We start from the raw sequence: 17922 nt of genomic DNA on the forward strand, positions 1-17922 counted from the left end.
TACGTCTTTTCCTTCTATTGGAGTAAAAATAGAGTCTCCAAACTACTCAAAATAATTAGGGTCAACGTTCTATCTCTTGAAAGAAAGCATACTTTCAGGAAAGAAACGCTCCCAACCACGCACGTCATTCAAACCCATTAAGCATGCGTGGAAGATGCGTGGACATTGTGACGTCCGCGCAGACGCGCATGCTCTTAGCACCGTATCTGCAATAGTGTGGATCTTTTTCATGTTCGTAGTTGTGGGAACTTGTGGTGCTACATCGTGTCATGTCAGCGGCTTCTAAGGCAGCCCTGGGAGTTTCTGTCCTGCTCTCGGGCGGAGCCATTATTGGTGTCCACGTCCAACAGAGACGTCTCAGCGAGGTAATGTCAAAAGATTTCTCACACATTACAAGCTCCTGCTTCCTCGTTGAATTTGGGGGCCATTTTTTTCCTCGGGTTTCTATTTCTATTCCAGAGAAAAGCTATGGAGGAATCTGCGGTTTTATATTGCTGTACTAGGGAAGTTGCAAAAAGTTTTTAAAAGCATATGCAATTCCGTCGTTTCTCTTTTAAGAAAAAATGGCATTTAATGATTTTTCCTTCCTACCTCTTCTATGAAGAAAAGGGGGTTTCTAAATGTAGGTTAGTACATTCTAAAACTTATACTGAATTTGGACTGGAAGAAACTGCAAAGGACAATTTTACTTTTGCTCAACTTGAAGGCTGTGTTGTAAGGTTTTTGTTTTCTTCCTAGAAATCTAAACAAGCCTTTATCATTTTCCTAATTAAGGTAACTTATAAAAAGCAAGCAATAACTTGTATCTTTGTATTATATTTTTTGTTTTTGGGTAGAGTTTACAATTTACAATGGCTTAACCTCAGTTCTGTGCAGAGAGTGAAAGAAGAAAGTAACATAAAATAGCATTGTTGTCAAAGTTAATTCCACTTAAACATTTTGAGAATTAAACAGTGTTAGATAATGAGAAGTTTAAGTCAATGATTGCTAAATGGAGTCTTCATAAAAGTTTATAAGAAACGGAAAAATTTCCTGGGAAGTTGGTGTCCGTTGCTCAAAAACTGGATATGTGCAACTTATTTTTATTTCATCTTTTTTTGCTAACTTTTTTCTGGTTTCTTGTTAAAACAATGTACCATACAAATAGTATTACAACTAGTTTCAGATTTTATTTTTAACAGTAATAGTACAAGTTTAATTTTTCTGTTAAGTCTTTTAATCTCTGATTAAAAGTATAGCTGAAGCTTTTATGTTCTACTTTGTGCATATCCCAAGAATTACAGATACCAGTAATTCTCACTAATTGATGGCAGCTGGGACCAGAAATGCCATCTCTACTTTCATGGTCTTGACTTTCATGTGCCAACTTATGACACAGTTTTGCCTGTTAGTCAAATCCCACATGCATCCCACAGTCTGGTTGTCATTTTGTCTCAGCCCTAGGAAGGAGACAATGGCAAAACAATTCTGAAAAACCTTCCCAAAATCCCTGCAGGGACTTGGCCAAGCAGTTTCCACCATGATTGAATAGGGAAAAAAATATATTGCATAGATATTATATTTTAACCTAGAGAAACTGTTAACTGTACTCCACTAGGCAGATATGGGACTGAAAGAAATGAGGGGAGGATCAGGGATATTGTCCAGGACCAATAGCTGCACCAAATTCTATGGAACAGCTTCCCAACAAGACATCTGATATTTATGACTGATCCTCAGAGTTATAGCCCCTGTGGTCATAAAAATTTAGACATTTGGAAGTTTTTCTGTATTTATGACCGCAGGGTGCCTTCAACTCGCCTCACCTGCCTAATTTCCCCTTCAAACTCTGCTTTCGTCCTGTGCTGTCTTTTGTCCTTGCTGCCCTGAACCCTACCCACATCTCAGTGGGAGGAAGAAGTTGGCAAAGGTAATCTGGGGGCTGTGAGGGCTGCAGAATGGAGTAGAGAGTGGTGGATCAGCAGGAGCAATGGAGTTCAGAGTGACCCAAAAGGCAGAGATGAAAGGAAATGGGTTGGGGAAGTTGAAGTGAAAGGGAGCATGCCACGGAAGAATAAGCATGAGGTCCTTACCTAATGATAGCATAGTCTTGGGCTAACAACTGCAACTAGGACTACCAAAACTGCTGTTGCTAAATAGTGTGGTCACGTGATGTTTCACCTAGCAGATAGTTCTCAAACAACAATTGAAATGGAGCCTTACAATTCCCCTTCTGTGCTCTTCCCAGTGCGATCATTAAGTGAACTTGGGGGCCTCAAAGGAGGCCTTGGGAGACATAATGCAGATCCTTCCCCGAGCCTCCCAAGGCCTTCCCACCCCGAGGCATCCTATGCTCTGCTTCCTGCCCTTGGATCTGTTTCCCACCCACAGACCCATATTCTCCTTACCCAAATAACCTATTGCACAGTCACCTTTCGAACATCTCTGGAATTTGTGTTAGGGAAGCAAAGCAGGTCTCATTGTTTCTGGGCTACATGGTGCAATCCTGGAAGTGGCTGCCATTTTCAGGTAAGCTGCCCCCCCCCCATTTTTACATGCTTTTTTCGCCCTCCCCAGGCTCCAGAGGCTTTATAGAAGCCTGGGGAGGGTGAAAAGAGCCTCCCCCGCCCCCCGGAGGCCCTCATGGCTTTTAAAAAGGTGAACTCAGCGCCTCGTGTGCCCTGACAAATGGCTCCACGTGCCACTTGTGGCACGCGTGCCATAGGTTCGCCATCACAGGCCTAGGCTGATGAAGTGGGGACGGCTAAGGAACGGAAGAAATGGAAAGAGAAAGTCTGTCCATCTAGTGAGGAATCCTTTTTGTTTTGAAAAAGACTGCCCTAAAAAAAACCCTTTTTTCATGCTAAATTAAATCCTTAAGCAGAAGTTAGCAGCGGAACTGATCTTCTTTGGTTTGGTTTGGTTAGTCTTCTTGTATTGAAATGCTTTTCACAATTTTTTCTCTCTCTCCCTCCCCTCTTCTTAAAGTAAACGGACCGGTTTTTCTTCTTCAGCTCCTTTCTGCTTTATTTTTCAACTCAAGGACTAAAACCTCCCTCTCTACTCTAACAAAAATCGTCTATTATTTGCTATTAAACTCCATTTAAGAACTTTGTCCCTCCTAAATCTGAGACAACACAAGAAAGTGAAAAAATACTTGAAGTCTGTTGCTCGAAGGCTACAGGCTAGAGGGTTTTTTTTCTTTTGAAACTATGCATTTGTTCCTGTTTCTCCTTTGATCTCACTGTCTTCGCGCTTCAAAATTTGGTAACTAAAAGTGATAAGAGTCAAAGGCACAAACTGTTTACCACAGCTGTTCCTTGAGAGCCTTATTGGCACTGGGAGAGGGGGGGGGGAACCTGAACCTCTCTCTTGTGAAGATTAAAGCTACAGTGGCAGTAATTTATAATTTGGAACATGGAGCAATTTTCAGAACAGGAAACTTTAATTTTGCAAAAGATTTGGGATGCAATTCAAAAGTTATTGGAGGTAACTTCGAGAATTGATAAGAAGATAGAGTCGTTATCAGGAAAAAATGAGGGAGATGAAGCTCCAGAAACTGAGGAGAAAAACTAACACAAAGATAAGAAAACTAATGAATTGATTTCTGAAACGATAGTAGTTGAAAGCAAAAAACCAGGAGTTTGGAGGGGGGAATTCGATGGTCTGGAGCTCTACCCCAAATTTCAAGGCACAAAAGAAGAAAAAAGAGAAAAAATGATGGTTTAAAGAGAAAAGTTTTATCAGAAACAGGATTGACAATCAAAGATAAATCAATTAAAGCAGTGAAAGGATGCTGAGATTACCTGAGAGATCCAACAGACAGCAAGGTGCGGAGAGATGTCCATAAAAACTTTACCAAGGAAATAAACAGAAAATTAATTCCACAAATGGCAAAAGAAATAAGACTACATGCCTTCTAGAAGGACACAGGATGATATATGAAAATTGATAATAAAAAATAATAATAGTTAAGTTTGATGATTAGCAAGTAGGACTTTAGTAATTTTTAGATTGCTTGCTTAAATAAATAGTTGATAATGGTAACAAGGTATATTTCTATGTTGGCTGGAGGTGAGGAAACTTGATATAAGTAATAAATGATTTTGTTAACAAATAGTAAAGATAATAACAACGAAATGATAAGAGATATAGTTAATATATATAAGAGATATAGTTAATATATATATGTGTGTGTGTGTCTGTCTGTCTGTCTGTCTGTCTGTCTGTCTGTCTGTCTGTCTGTCTTTGGTTGTTCGGGTTGTATATGAGACTGTATATGAGTAGAGGTAGTCTTCAATATATGGCCACTTGTTCAATAACCATTCAAAATTATGATGGGCCTGAATGAGGAAGCTTATAACCTGTGACCTCAATTTTCTTCCCAATATGATGAAGTGGCTGACCCTACTGTATGTGAGTCAGCTGATAGCTCTGCCAGGTCTCAGGAAGAAGGCTTGGTATAACCAGCAACTGGTTCACATGCAGTAGGGTCAGGCCTGGTGCACCTTAACAATGAGAGGAAAATGGCAAAGACCTGCTGGTTGTGGCAGGGCGGCTGGGTTGGAGCATACTGCACTGCTGGGCCAGTCAGGTAGCTGATGTGGCTGCGAGTTACTGAGAGTTACTCCATGCTGCTGACCTGTGCTGAGATGGCTGAGGCTTCCAGAGATGGCTGCAGCTTTGTGCAGCACTACAACTTGGGCATCTTGCACTGTGCCACATCAAGAAGCCCTTGAGCCAAGCATATTCTTTCCCAGCCTATTTTTTCTTGTGGCATACTGCAGCACCTCCAGTTTGCACATAACTTGTGCTGGGCCTCCCCCCGGCCTCCTGTACTCCTGTACGTTTTACTGAAAGGACCTCATCTAGAGCTGCATGACATCTTGTTTATGACCATGTTGCTTAGAGATGGAACTTTGGTCCCAATAATGGTCATAAGTCAAGGGCTATTGTATTTTTTGCTTATTGTATATATATTTTATAAGTATCTTTATGGATCTGTAATCTAATTAATATTGTATTATAATAATAATAATATATGTGTATCTGATAAAAACATACGTTGCAATATATATTAGTTTTGAAAAATTCTTAATTTTATAGCAAGTATGATGGATCTTTTCCAATCTTTTAATAATAATATATCTTTTTTCAGAGGTTACATGAAGGCGTGTACAGAGACCTTGAGAGACAGAAATACAAGGAACGTTTTAATCTTTTAGCTAAACACACTACCTTGGCCATACAACTTGAAACAGAGAATAGCAAAATACTAATGGCAAGAAAACCCCAAGCGTGAAAAGAAAGTTGTCATAATTTTCTGTTACATAATTTTATTATCATATTTACCAAATCAATCATCATTCTGATCATGCTTTTTAAAGAAGAAAACATTTTTATATGGTGAAAATAATTCTCCATAGGCATAATGGATAAAAATGCATACATGAGTGACATGATGACTTGTCATGATGATGAAGCTACAAGAACATCTCCTTCAGAAGGGCTGGAAGAGGGGGAAGTAGAAGGAGAGACTCTTCTTATAGTAGAATCTGAAGATCAGGCATCGGTGGATTTGAGCCATGATCAAAGCGGGGACTCTATGAATAGTGATGAAGGAGAAACATCCTGGGCAGAGGAGATATCTTATTACTGTGAAAGATGTCAAAAATGGTTGCCAGCAAGTAAGACTTCTTAATTACTTATATTGTGTCCTTTGTGAATTTAAGTTTTTCCAGGGTGTTGCTCTGGAGAGTCCAAGCAAGGGTTAAATACAGCCAATCTGCCCAGAACTGAATTGAACCTTTAAGCCACGCCTCTGGTGCTGATTATCTTCAGTTTTTTTCAATTCAGCTAGCCCAGTGGACGCGCTTAGAGTTTCTCTCCAATTCTGAAATAGATTGCTTGGACTCTCAAGAGTTATTTAAAATAAGAAAAATAAGAGAAATAAGGAAAGTAATCACGCAGAGCAGGCTGGTGAATCAAAAATATTGTTTTTAATTGGCGTTCTCACCCTTGGCTCTCCTGGTGTCCAGGGCTTCGCTCAGGCTCCTCGAGGCCACAGGCAGCTGTTGAGGAAAGCGCGTGGGTCGGAGTGCCGACGCCAGCGCTGTTGGGGCACCCCTACTGGGGGCCATTTCCCGCTGGGAGCCCGCTGTTGCCGTTTGCGCTTCTTGCGAGTCAGATTGCGGCACGAGCTTCCAGGGCGGCCATTTTGGCCATTTTGGCTTTAAAATTTGGCGCGCAAAGCAGCGGTGAGTTCCGGCCGCCATTTTGGATTGCGCAACTTTCGGTTTCGTCGAGTAAAAAAGTTTGCCGCATCTGCCTGAAGCCTGACTCTTTGCAGGAGCCGCTTGGATTCAGACTTGACCGGTGTGACCGGCGACCTGGGCCCCAATCCAATCGTTTAATAGCGGCGTGGGATTGTGGCCTGCTGGGTCGCCCCCTTGGATCTCCTGCAGGCGCTGGGAGCGAATTCTGCTCGCGCGAAAAGCTCCAGTAATTGAATCAGGCCTTGCAGTTCTTGTCTCCTCAGGAGCATCGTGCTGCGGTGGGCTTTGTGGAGGTGGTGAGTGGTGGTCTTCCCATCCCCTACTATCCTGTCCAGAGATTATTACCATGGCAGATCAGGCCCCTGAAACTTCTGAGGGTCTCTCTTCCAGAGCCCCTCTAAGACAGGCCGGGAAAGCTGCCAGGGAGGCCGTTAGAGGGAGTAAACCTTACTCCAGACATGGTCCCAAACAAGGCTCAGGCCTAGACAGAGATGCCTTAAGACGCCAGAAAGCCTTAGAAAAGCAGTTCTCCAAGGCCCAGCAACAGGCCCATTCTTCCCTTTCGGTGTCTCCTGGGGAGCCCTCCAGGGAACTTCCTCCAGCCCAGGGAGGGCCCATTTCTGATAGTGAGGAGGAAGGCCAGGAATTCTCCCCCACGACTTCCTTTGCCATGGCAGCTTCTCCAGGCCCCTCCATGGCTGACCAGGCCAATCTCTTTGCCTGTCCCTCACATATGGAAGAGGGACCAGCTCCAATGGGACCCTTGGCCCCTCAGCAGCCGATCCCCGGGTCTGCTCAAGGGGTTCGCCCCATTGAGGACCAGGGGCCTAACCTATCTAACGAAATGCAGGATATTATTAACAGGGCCATTTCCCAGGGCATTGAGGCAGGCATGCAACGGAGGGGCAAGCGCACTCGCAAGACCCACCATTTGCAGCCCCAGGAGGTTTCCAGAGAGATGACTCCTAGTCTTCCACCCCCGTCCCCGCATTCTTCGGTGGCTACCGATGATTCGGACTGGGAGGAGGAAGAGGATATCCTTCCTAGGCAGGAGGCTGAATTCTCTGGGGATGAGACAGGCCCATCCAAGAAACCGACTTTTTCAGGCCTATTTAAATTGGACAACTTTAAAACCATTTTAGACAAGGCTAAGATCTCAACTCACCTGGGGTCAACTCCCCCAGCCCAAGAGGCCGTAGACCCTGATGACCTTTCTGGGGACCTTTTTGAGGAACCTATTTCGGTCCAGGAAATAGTTCCCGTGCCCAAGATGTTCCTCAACTTAGTTCAGAGGCAGTGGGCGCAGCCGGCCACCATGGCTACCCCCAGCAGCAATGGCAAAAAGCTGTACATGGTGGATGCCAGCCTGGAGGATCTGCTCAAGCTACCTCCAATTGATCCCCCTGTAGCGGCCCTCACTTCCTCCTCTGTGCTCCCTCCTGACCTGTTGGAGGGGCTCAAGGCTGAGGATAAAAGAACCGAGACTGCTTGCCACAAGACTCACCAGGCAGCAGCGTGGGCTATTAAGTCATCTGCTTCTGCTTCCTTTTTCTCCAGGGCAGCTCTCCTGTGGCTGAGACAGCTGTTGAGGAAGATACCTGCCAAGGACGTTAAAGTGAGGCAGGATATCAATAAGATCATGGCAGCCACAGAGTACACTGCTGATGCCACCCTAAGTGCTGCAAAATTTGCCTCACGCGCCCTGGCGTCTAATGTTACTTCCAGACGTCTTCTGTGGCTTAGACATTGGAACATGGACATGCGCTCCAAATGGAAGCTTGTAACTGCCCCCTTTAAAGGGGACAAGCTGTTTGGGGAGGTCATTGACCCTGTCCTTGTGGAAAACAAGGACAAAAAGAAGGTGATGCCGTCAGTCGCTAAAAAGTCTGATCGTAAGGGTTCCAGCTCCTACAGGAGGCAGCCCTTTCGGAGCAATGAGCCCTCCACTAGCTCCGCCCCCTTTCATCGGGCGTATTCCCAGCAGGGTGAGCGGTCCCAGGACCGTCATTCCTTTCGCGACAGAGGTCGCCAGCAGCATTACTCCAAGCGGCCATTCCGGGGGGGGGGGCTCCGACTCACGGCCTTTTAGGAGATATAAGTGACCATCAAGGGTCAGCTCCCATAGGAGGGCGTCTACAGTTGTTTCACGCTAAATGGGAGCAGACCAAGTCGGACCAGTGGGTTCTTCAAACGGTCCGCGTAGGTCTTACTCTGGAATTCTGGTCCCTCCCCTCCCCCTGCCACTTTATCAGGTGTCCAGTTCCCTCGGGCATAGTCAAAAGATCCCTCATGGAACAAGAGATAAGGCACCTCAGGGAAATCAGGGCCATAGAACCTGTTCCAGTAGGCCAGGAGGGAACAGGATTTTACTCCATCCTATTTCTGGTTCCCAAAAACTCCGGAGGGTGGAGGGGGATATTAGATCTAAAAAAGTTCAATTACCACGTGACCTATCGCAGGTTCAAAATGCAGTCCCTCCAGTCCATCTTGGGGTGCATCAGACCAGGCGATATACTAACATCCATAGACCTCAAGGAGGCCTACCTCAACGTCCCTATCCGCAAAGCCCACCGCAAGTTCCTGAGGTTCACGTACGCAGGCCGCCACTACCAGTATCGGGCCTTGCCGTTCGGCCTGTCATCGGCACCCAGGACATTTACCAAGGTCCTCGCAGCCGTGGCGGCCTTCCTCAGGTCACATCCGATCAGACTGCACTGCTATCTAGACGATGTTCTCATTCTGTCATCGTCGCATCAATAAGCAGCCAGAGACCTGGAGCACACCATTCAGGTGCTCCAAGACCACGGATTCTCCATCAACCTGGAGAAAAGTCATCTTGTTCCAACAACCAGGCTGCAACATCTAGGGGCCATCATAGACACTGTCTCGTGCACAGTATCCCTGTCCCCAGAAAGGGTGGCCAGTCTCAGGGAAAGGGTCGCTCAGGTGCAGCAGTCACGCCTGGTCAAGGTGGTCCAGCTCTCACAGCTCCTAGGCAAGATGATTTCATGCCTTTCCATTGTGCCTTGGGCAAGACTTCACTCCCGCCCGCTTCAGTGGCTCCTGCTTCCATACCAAAGGGCCAACGAAAGCAGCTCAACAAGGCTGATTCCAGTCTCAGTAGAGGTACGTGGTGGTTGTCTCCGGCCCTGTCAAAGGGGTCTCCATTCAGGGAGCCTGTCCGTCTCACCATCACGACGGATGCCAGCCTGTTCGGCTGGGGGGCCCATTGCCACAATCAGCTTGCGCAGGGCAGATGGTCCCCCTCCGAGGCCACTCACAGCATCAATTGGCTGGAGCTGAGGGCGGTCAGGTTGGCACTCAGACGGTTCCAGAGCACCATACAAGGACAGCACTTGCGCATTTTGACAGACAATGTAGCCACCAAAGCGCACATCAATCGCCAGGGAGGCACGCGTTCCAGATCCCTGATGAAGGAGGCGGAGCTCTTGGGTCAATGGGCGGAGAGACACCTCTCTACAGGCAGAACACATCTTGGGCACGAGCAACACCCAGGCGGACTGGCTGAGCAGGTCCACGGTCAACCACTCGGAGTGGCGTCTACAGCCGCTACTGTTCCAGCAGCTGTCCCAGAGGTTCGCCCTTCCTCTGGTGGGCCTGTTCGCCACCGCGGCCACCGCGCACCTCCCACGGTTTTTTACAAGGTTCCACGACCCGAGGGCCGAAGGAGTCAACGCGTTGCACAGCCCGTGGCTGAAAGGGCTGCTCTACGCCTTCCCCCCCGCTACCTCTTCTTCCCAGAGTCATCAGGAAGATCCTGTCAGAGGAGGCGGAGGTTCTGCTGGTGGCACCGTTCTGGCCCAGGAGAACCTGGTTTGCGGATCTGGTGAGTCTCTTGGTCGCACCACCGTGGCGGATCCCTCCACAGGAGATCTCTCTCAGCCAAGGGGTTCTTCAACATCCAGAGCCCCAGTGGCTGCAACTGGCCTTCTGGCACTTGAGAGGGATCTCCTGAGCAGAGGCAGTTTGTCGGACAAGGTGATTGGCACCATTCAAGCGTCCGGACAGCCGTCTACGATGCGTATCTACGATGCCATCTGGAATACCTTCGCCAGATGGTGCACTGCTCGTGGTACTTCTGCATCTTCCGCTACAGTTCCTGTCATCCTGGACTTCCTATAGGAAGGTTTGGACAAAGGTCTGGCGCCTAACACTCTGAGGCGTCAGGTGGCAGCTCTGTCAACCATCCTTTCAGTTGAGGGTTGCTCCTCACTTGGCCGGAATCCTACCATCCGCAGTTTTCTCAGGGGGGCGACCAACCTGAGACCTCCAGTGGTTCACGGATATCCGTCTTGGGACCTCAACGTAGTGCTGAGGGCTCTCATCGGTCCTCCGTTTGAACCACTTAAAACTGCCAGTCTCAAACATCTCACATTCAAGACAGTCTTTCTGGTCGCTATCACTTCAGCTAGACGCATATCGGAGCTGGCTGCCTTGTCAGTCAGGGAGGACTTATGCCTCATTCGGCAGGACAGATTGATCCTCAGGTTGGACCCGTCATTCATTCCGAAGATCAATTCCTGGTTCCATCGGGCACAGGAGGTGGTCCTTCTGGATTTTTGCCCGCACCCTCGTCACCCGAGGGAGAAACGCTGGCACATGCTGGATGTGCACAGGACTATTCGCAGATACATCAAACGCACGGCCAGATTCCAGAGATCCGAATCTCTTTTCATATCTTTTCTGCCGGCCTCCCAAGGCAAGAAGATGTCTTCGTCTACCATCGGCGGATGGCTGCGAGCTTGTATTGCCCTTGCTCACGTCTTACAGTCTGTTCCTGTACCCCGCAATATCATGGCACATTCGACTAGAAGCGCCGCCACTACAGCTGCCTGGGCTACCCAGGCACCGATTGAAGAGATTTGCAAGGCGGCCACCTGGACTTCACTGTCCCCTTTTGTCCGAAATTACAAGCTGGACAGTTTTGCATCAGCGGATGGGGCTTTTGGGAGGCGGGTCCTTCAGGGCATCCACACCAGCGGAGAGACCCTGATGGCTGAGCCTTCCCGCCCTAGTGACAGTTAGCTTGGGCATGTCCCTTGCTTGGACTCTCCAGAGCAGCGCCCTGGAAAATGACCATTGTCTTACCTGAAGGGTCGTTTTCAGGGCGCTGCGATGGAGAGTCCACCCCACCCTGGGGTCTTTTTTCCGCTGGTGATTGTGTGACCTTCCAGTTGTCTTGTTGTTCTGTTGTTTTTGGACTATTTTCTGACTTGTTACATGTTAGACTTCCAGTTGGATTCTCAGCGCGCAACAGTTCCACGTCTTCATTGAAAAAATCTGAAGATAATCAGCACCAGAGGCGTGGCTTAAAGTTTCAATTCAGTTCTGGGCAGATTGGCTGTATTTAACCCTTGCTTGGACTCTCCATCGCAGCGCCTTGAAAACGACCCTTCAGGTAAGACAGTGGTCATTCTCAAACTTACAATTATTATTCTGTTTTGCACATAAGCACACTTGTCCATGTAGTATTCAGTTCTACCCATTTGGTGTTTTTTAGAAATGATCAATTAGCTTTCTATGAACTGTAGAAACCTGGAGATATAATACTTCTTGAAGTAAACAACATTGAAATCATTTATGCTTGCTTCAAAATAAATGACACAGTTCCCGGTCCTCTTAAGACACAAATAAATTGTTGCATAGCAAATTCATTTTAAAAAGCCTTAAACATATATTAGCTATTTGAACTTCAAACATAATGCTTTCTATTCAGAAAACCAGTAAAAAGCATGTGTACTGTTTTTGCTAGTGTTATTCTTACATCTACCGTATTTTTCTGAGTATAAGATGCACCTTTTTCCCTCAAAAAAAGGCTGAAAATCTGGGTGCATCTTATACACTGAATACAGCATTTTTTTTGCCTTCTGAAACCCTGCCCCCTTCACCTAAATGGCTGTGCATAGCCTTTAGGAGGCTTTCAGAGTGCTCCTGAGGGCTGGTGAGGGCAGAAATGAACAAGAAATGGGCCGTCTTTTGCTCAATTTTGCCCCCAGCCCCCAGGAGTACTCTATAAGCCTCCTAAGGGCTATTCATGCCCTTTTTTGGGGAGGGAAACGGGCCTGTTTTCACGAGGTTGGCAGAGTGCAAAAACCTTTTTAAAAAAATTTGCTTCTTAAAAATCTTGGTGCGTCTTATACTCTGGTGCATCGCATACTCCCAAAAAATGCGAGCGAGCGCACATGATAGCACGTGTGTGTGCTGGCACCCATAATGCAAAGCCTGCCCCACATGCGTATGTGCACACAACATCCCCTCACGCTATCCCCCACGAGCGCAACACTGCTCGCCTCCAAGCTGAGCTTGGTATTTCCCCAGGGGAGGCAGTTTTTGCCCTCCCCGGGCTCCAGGAAAGCCTCCGGAGCCTGGGGAGGGCGAAAAATGGGCCCAATGGGCCTACTGGAAGTTCAGAAACGATCCATTTCTGGCTTCCGGAGGGCCGCTGGGGGAGGCCGTTTTCGCCATTAATAATCTTATGGTTCAGGAAGCCATACTTTGTACTAGGCATTTATTACAGCATTTCAATTTCAATCAGAATAGAGTTGGAAGGGACTTTGGAGGTCTTCTAGTCCAAGCCCCTGCTCAAGCAGGAGACTATTTCAGACAGGTGGCTGTCAGTCTTTTCTTAAAAATGTCCAATGATGAAGCACCTACAATTTATAAAGGCAAGCTGTTCCACTTGTTAATTGTTCTCTCTGTTAGGAACTGTTTCCTTAATTCCAGATTGCTTTTCTCCTTCATTAGTTTCCATCCATTGTTTTTTGTCTTGCTTTCTTGTGCTTTCGAAAATAAGTTGACCCTCCCTCTTCTTTGTGTCAGTCCCTCAAAATACCGGAATACTGCTATCATGTCGCCCTAGTCCTTCTTTTCTCTAGACTATCCATATCCAATTCCTGCAACTGTTCTTCATATGTTTTAGTCCCCAGGCCTTTAATCTTCTTAGTTGCTCTTCTTTGCACTTTTTTTTTCAAAGTCTCAACATTTTTTGTAATGTGGTGACCAAAATTGAATGTAGTATTCCAGATATGGTCTTAAGAAGGATTTATAAAGTGGTATTAATGATTTTCATTCTATGCCTCTGTTTATACTACAAAGGATCCTTTTTGGCTGCTGCCGCACACTGCTGGCTCATGTTTAAGTGATTGTCCACTAGGACTCCAAGGTCCTCACAGTTACTTTTTTTGAGCCAGGTTTTGCCTAATCTGTACTTGTATCTTTGGTTTTTCCTGCCTAGGTATTTTCTTCTTCTCCACATTTAATTTCATGTTGTTTGATAGGGTCCATTGTTCAAGTCTGTCAAGATCTGTTTGGATCCTGAGCTTGTTTTCTGGGATGTCGGGTATTCCTTCCAGCTTAGTTTTATCGGCAAATTTGATGAGTTCCCCTTCAATTCCCTCATCTAAATCATTTATGAAGATATTGAAGAGTACTGGGCCTAAGATGGAATCTTATGGCACCTCGCTGCTTACTTCCATGTAGATGTAATACCATTAAGGACAACTCTGAGTACAGTTTGTCAGCCAGTTACATATCCATCTGGTGGTGATGCTGTCTATACCACATTTTTCTAGTTTATCAAGAAGTTGTTTGTGGTCTACTTTATAAAATGCCTTGCTGAAGTCTAAGTATACTATGTCCACAGCATTTCGCTGGTTTATTAATTTAGTCACTTCGTGAAAGAAATAAGATTGGTTTGGCATGATCTACTTTTAACAAATCTCTTCTAATTATAACTTTGTTTCTAGATGTTCGCAGCTCTGTTTTGAAATTATTTTTTCCAGTATAGTTTTCTGAATCTATTTCCCCCCCACCTTTTTTAAAGATGGGAACCACATCATTAACAACACTTACTGTGAGCACAAAAAACCACCACACATATTAATCTTTAAATTAGCTGCTGGAAATACAAAGTACAAATTGAATACATTCCTCTCACCCATCTATATTTTAATTGTATCCGCTGGGTGTACATTTCTGCATAGTACATTATTTTAGAAAATCTATAATTTTTATTTATTTATTTATTTATTTATTCGATTTATCAGTCGCGCCCTCTCCGCGAAGGGACTCGGGGCGACTTACAATCAAATATATAGGCGTGTGGCATGGAGGAGGTAAATACATCAACATTTAACAATTCAAATAGAAATAAAAGCCACAAAGTTAGGATAAATAACAGTAAAATTACAACAATTAAAACAGTTAAAATGCCCAAAAGATTTAAATTACAGTTTAAAATTGCCAGGGAGGTTAGAGAGTTCTAATTAAGCCAGGCCGGCTAGTTGGAACAGGTGGGTCTTGAGTTTCGTGCGGAAGGAGCGGAGATCAGTCGTTGTCCTAATATCTGGGGGGGGGGGGTCGTTCCAGAGGGCTGGAATTTTGCAGAAAGGCTGACTGTCATGTAACTGAGAGAGAAAGAATTGCCTTCTGTCTGACCACATGGTTAACTCTTTCTATCTCATGCTTCATACCAGGATTTCAAAAAGTTTAAATCAGGAACAGCAAGAACATGATCAATTAATTCTAGCTTAAGTGGTCAAAAGTTTGAAAAAAGTACAAGCCAAGGAATAACAGCTCAGTCACATACTTGGACACTTTAAATACTTATGATTTTTTCTGAAATTGAAAGAAAGTAGCATTATTTGTTCTGATTTTAGTGTAGCACTCCCAAACAAAAGTATTTGGTTTTGAACATGTAACATCAAATGGCTGTTTTCAGGATGGAATCTTTTATTTGAAATGTTTTACATAGCATGTAAATATTACATAAATATTCCATAGTAGCATCTAGTATATGTTTTCTGTATTCTATTAAGAAGACAGTAACAGATGCCAAGATTTCTGTTTGTTATATTTTACTCTCAGGTACCGTATTTTTCGGAGTATAAGACGCACTGGAGTATAAGACACACCAAGGTTTTGAAGAGGCAATTTTAAAAAAAAGTTTTTGCACTCTGCAGACCTCCCAAAAATGGCCCGTTTTTCACAAAAATGAAAAAAAAATGATTTTTTTTCAAAAAAGGGCATGAATAGCCTTTAGGAGGTTTGTAAAGTGTTCCTGGGGGGCGGGGGGGGCAGAAATGAGCAAAAAACAGCCCATTTGGCAAAAACGGGCCCATTTTTGGTCAAAAAGGGGCATTAGGAAGCTTATGGAGTGCTCCTGGGGCTGGGGGGGGGGCAAATTTGACCCCAAAACGGCCCATTTCTGCCCTCCCCAGGAGCTATCTGAAAGCCTCCTACAAGCTATGCATAGCCATTTTGGTGAAGGGGGCGGGGTTTCAGGAGGCCAAAAATGCTGTATTCAGTGTATAAGATGCTGTCTCTTTTTTGAGAGAAAAAGGTACATCTTATACGGTAATTACTTTGTGAGAACCTGTTTACTATAATGGTTAAGATATCAGGCTAAACCCAAGAGACGTTGAATTCTAGTCCCACCATAGGCACAAAGTATATTAAAAATATTTTTTTTCTCCATTTAATCATGTCTCACTCTTGGAGACTGCCTGAATAAGTCCCTGGAGTTTTCTTGACAAGGATTTTCAGAAGTGGATTGCCTTCTTCCCAGGGCTAAAATAGAGAACATTACAATAGGAATCAAGTAATATATATGATAAAAGCCAGTCTGAGGTAGTGATTAAGGCATCAGAGACTAGGAGACCATGAATTCTAGCCGTCTTTGGCACAAAGCTCGCTGAGTGACTTTTACTTAGTCACTTTCTCTCAAGCCTGCAAATGAAACAATAGCAAACCACTTTTGAAAAACTTTGCCAAGAAAATTGCAGGTACTTGTCTAGGCAATCCAAGAATCAGACATGATTGAATGGAAGAAAAAATATTTTGTAATATAATTCATAATGAGTGACTGTTTTTGTGGAGAAAAAATGACTGATTTTTATTTATTTACAGGTAATACAAGAGAACAGATCACCTATCTTAAAGGTGATAACTTTTTCAAGTTTACTTGCTCTGATTGCTCAGAAGATGGGAAGGAGCAATTTGAACGGTTGAAACTAACATGGCAGCAAGTAAGTAGCAAGCTAGTTAATAAAGTTCAAATAATGTAATAATAAAATAGTTCAGATTTCTTTATATGTTAACAGAAGAATTTTTAAAATTATTTCCTTCAACACCCTTTTCAGTAAACAATGTTTAAAATATTTTTTTTCTTCTGTATATGTCTATTTAAAGATTAATTGTTCTTAAAATTTTTATTGGTTTTAAAAAATTTTACAAGGGAAAAAGGGTAAAAGGTTATGGAACATTTTGCCAGCTACATCGTGCGGGGGGGGGGAGAAGCCCCCCCCAGGTCTCGCAACTTTTACAAAAAGGAAAAATAGAAAACTATAAACATTTACTTAGATATTAGCAGTTTTAAGTTTAACCAAATCATCAGTATGTTTCAATCATTTTACTTTTGTCACTTCCTTAAAAATACATTGTAACAACATTTGGAATAGTGTTTCAATTCACTTTTGTGATCTGAGTCTTCTTGTTGTCTCCTCTCCCCCCCCCCCCCCCGTCCACTGGCAGAGCCTCAGCCCCTCCCTGCTTTGTATCTTGTGTAGGATCCCCCACATCACCTAATAGAGTAGTATGTTTTTTCATGAAAGCCTCTGCTTCCGCAACTGTGTTAATTCTAATTCTACTGCCCTCCCAAAAAATCAACATGCCTTCTGGTAACAGCCATTTGAACCAGATCCCGTTATTATATAATTTTTTTTGCTAAGAAGGTATATTTCCTTCTCTTATCTCTTACTTTCTTTGGGATCTGCTTAAGAATGGCTATTTCTTTATCCTTATATTTTAATGGTCCTCCCCTTTGACCTCCTAGAACCTCATCTCTTGTAGTTTTTCTAAGAAGTTTAACATGAACTTCCCTTGGGACATTATGTGTTCTTGCATAGGCTGAATTAATCCTATAGATCAAGTCAATATCCCACCCAAGCTGTTGTTTATCTCTGTTAATATATTCTGCTAACATTGTGGTCATAATCTCTTTAAGATCTTCATTTTCAACTTCTGGTAAATTTTGAAACCTAAGGAAAAAAGACATCCTTTCAAATTCCGTTTTTATCATGTGATTCTCAAATTCTATATTCCCCCTTTGGATTGCCTCTAGGCCACTCCTCATCCCAACTGCACCCTCCTCCAGTACACCTATCCGCTGTTCGTTCTGTGTTGTTTTTTGTTGTGTCTCTCTGAGCTGATCATTTAAGTCCTGCAACTGTTTTTTTCATTTCATCCTGTCCCTTTAAGAGGGCCTGAAGCATCTGCTGAGTAGAGAAATCCTTTGAACTCTCTTCAGGGGCTTTAGGTTGTAGAAAAGACCCCAACTGTGACTGGTGGGCAATGCGGCTGGACGTAGAAGATGTTGGGGCCGACGAGGCCTTTCCAGGTGGTAATTTTTTTGAACCCATCATGAAGCTCGGAGATAGTTGTTGTTCTATACAGGGAATGGTGTCCGTAGGAAAGCACAGCCGGTAGAGGCCACCAAACAGGCAAGTCCAAAGGAGAATAAGTTGTTTAATTCAAGACCAAAGCAGATGGGTGGATCAAAACATTCCAAATCCAGGGAAAAAGTTTGTTTGAAGAGGCTCCTGGAGATCGCTGGGATAGAAATTAGATCAAGGCAAACAAAGTCTTTCAA

General features: G+C 44.4%; 1 protein-coding gene across 3 annotated transcripts in view; it reads left to right on the forward strand.

The window, feature by feature from the left end:
- Positions 1 to 241: 241 nt before the first annotated feature.
- Positions 242 to 17922, forward strand: part of KAT14 (lysine acetyltransferase 14) — a 98036-nt gene continuing 80355 nt past the window's right edge. For 2 of the 3 annotated variants that reach the window (XM_081950463.1, XM_081950465.1), the window contains exons 1-2: positions 5267 to 5666; positions 16182 to 16300. In XM_081950463.1, coding sequence (XP_081806589.1) covers positions 5411 to 5666; positions 16182 to 16300 — 375 coding nt within the window. In that variant the 5' untranslated portion in view covers positions 5267 to 5410. Of the gene's footprint in view, positions 366 to 5266; positions 5667 to 16181; positions 16301 to 17922 lie in introns of those variants that run through there. The other variant, XM_081950464.1, reaches the window with a different exon arrangement.

This window comes from Natrix helvetica, assembly GCF_964273705.1.
Source record: "Natrix helvetica genome assembly, chromosome: 4".
In the NCBI taxonomy this organism is placed as follows: Eukaryota; Metazoa; Chordata; class Lepidosauria; order Squamata; family Natricidae; genus Natrix; species Natrix helvetica.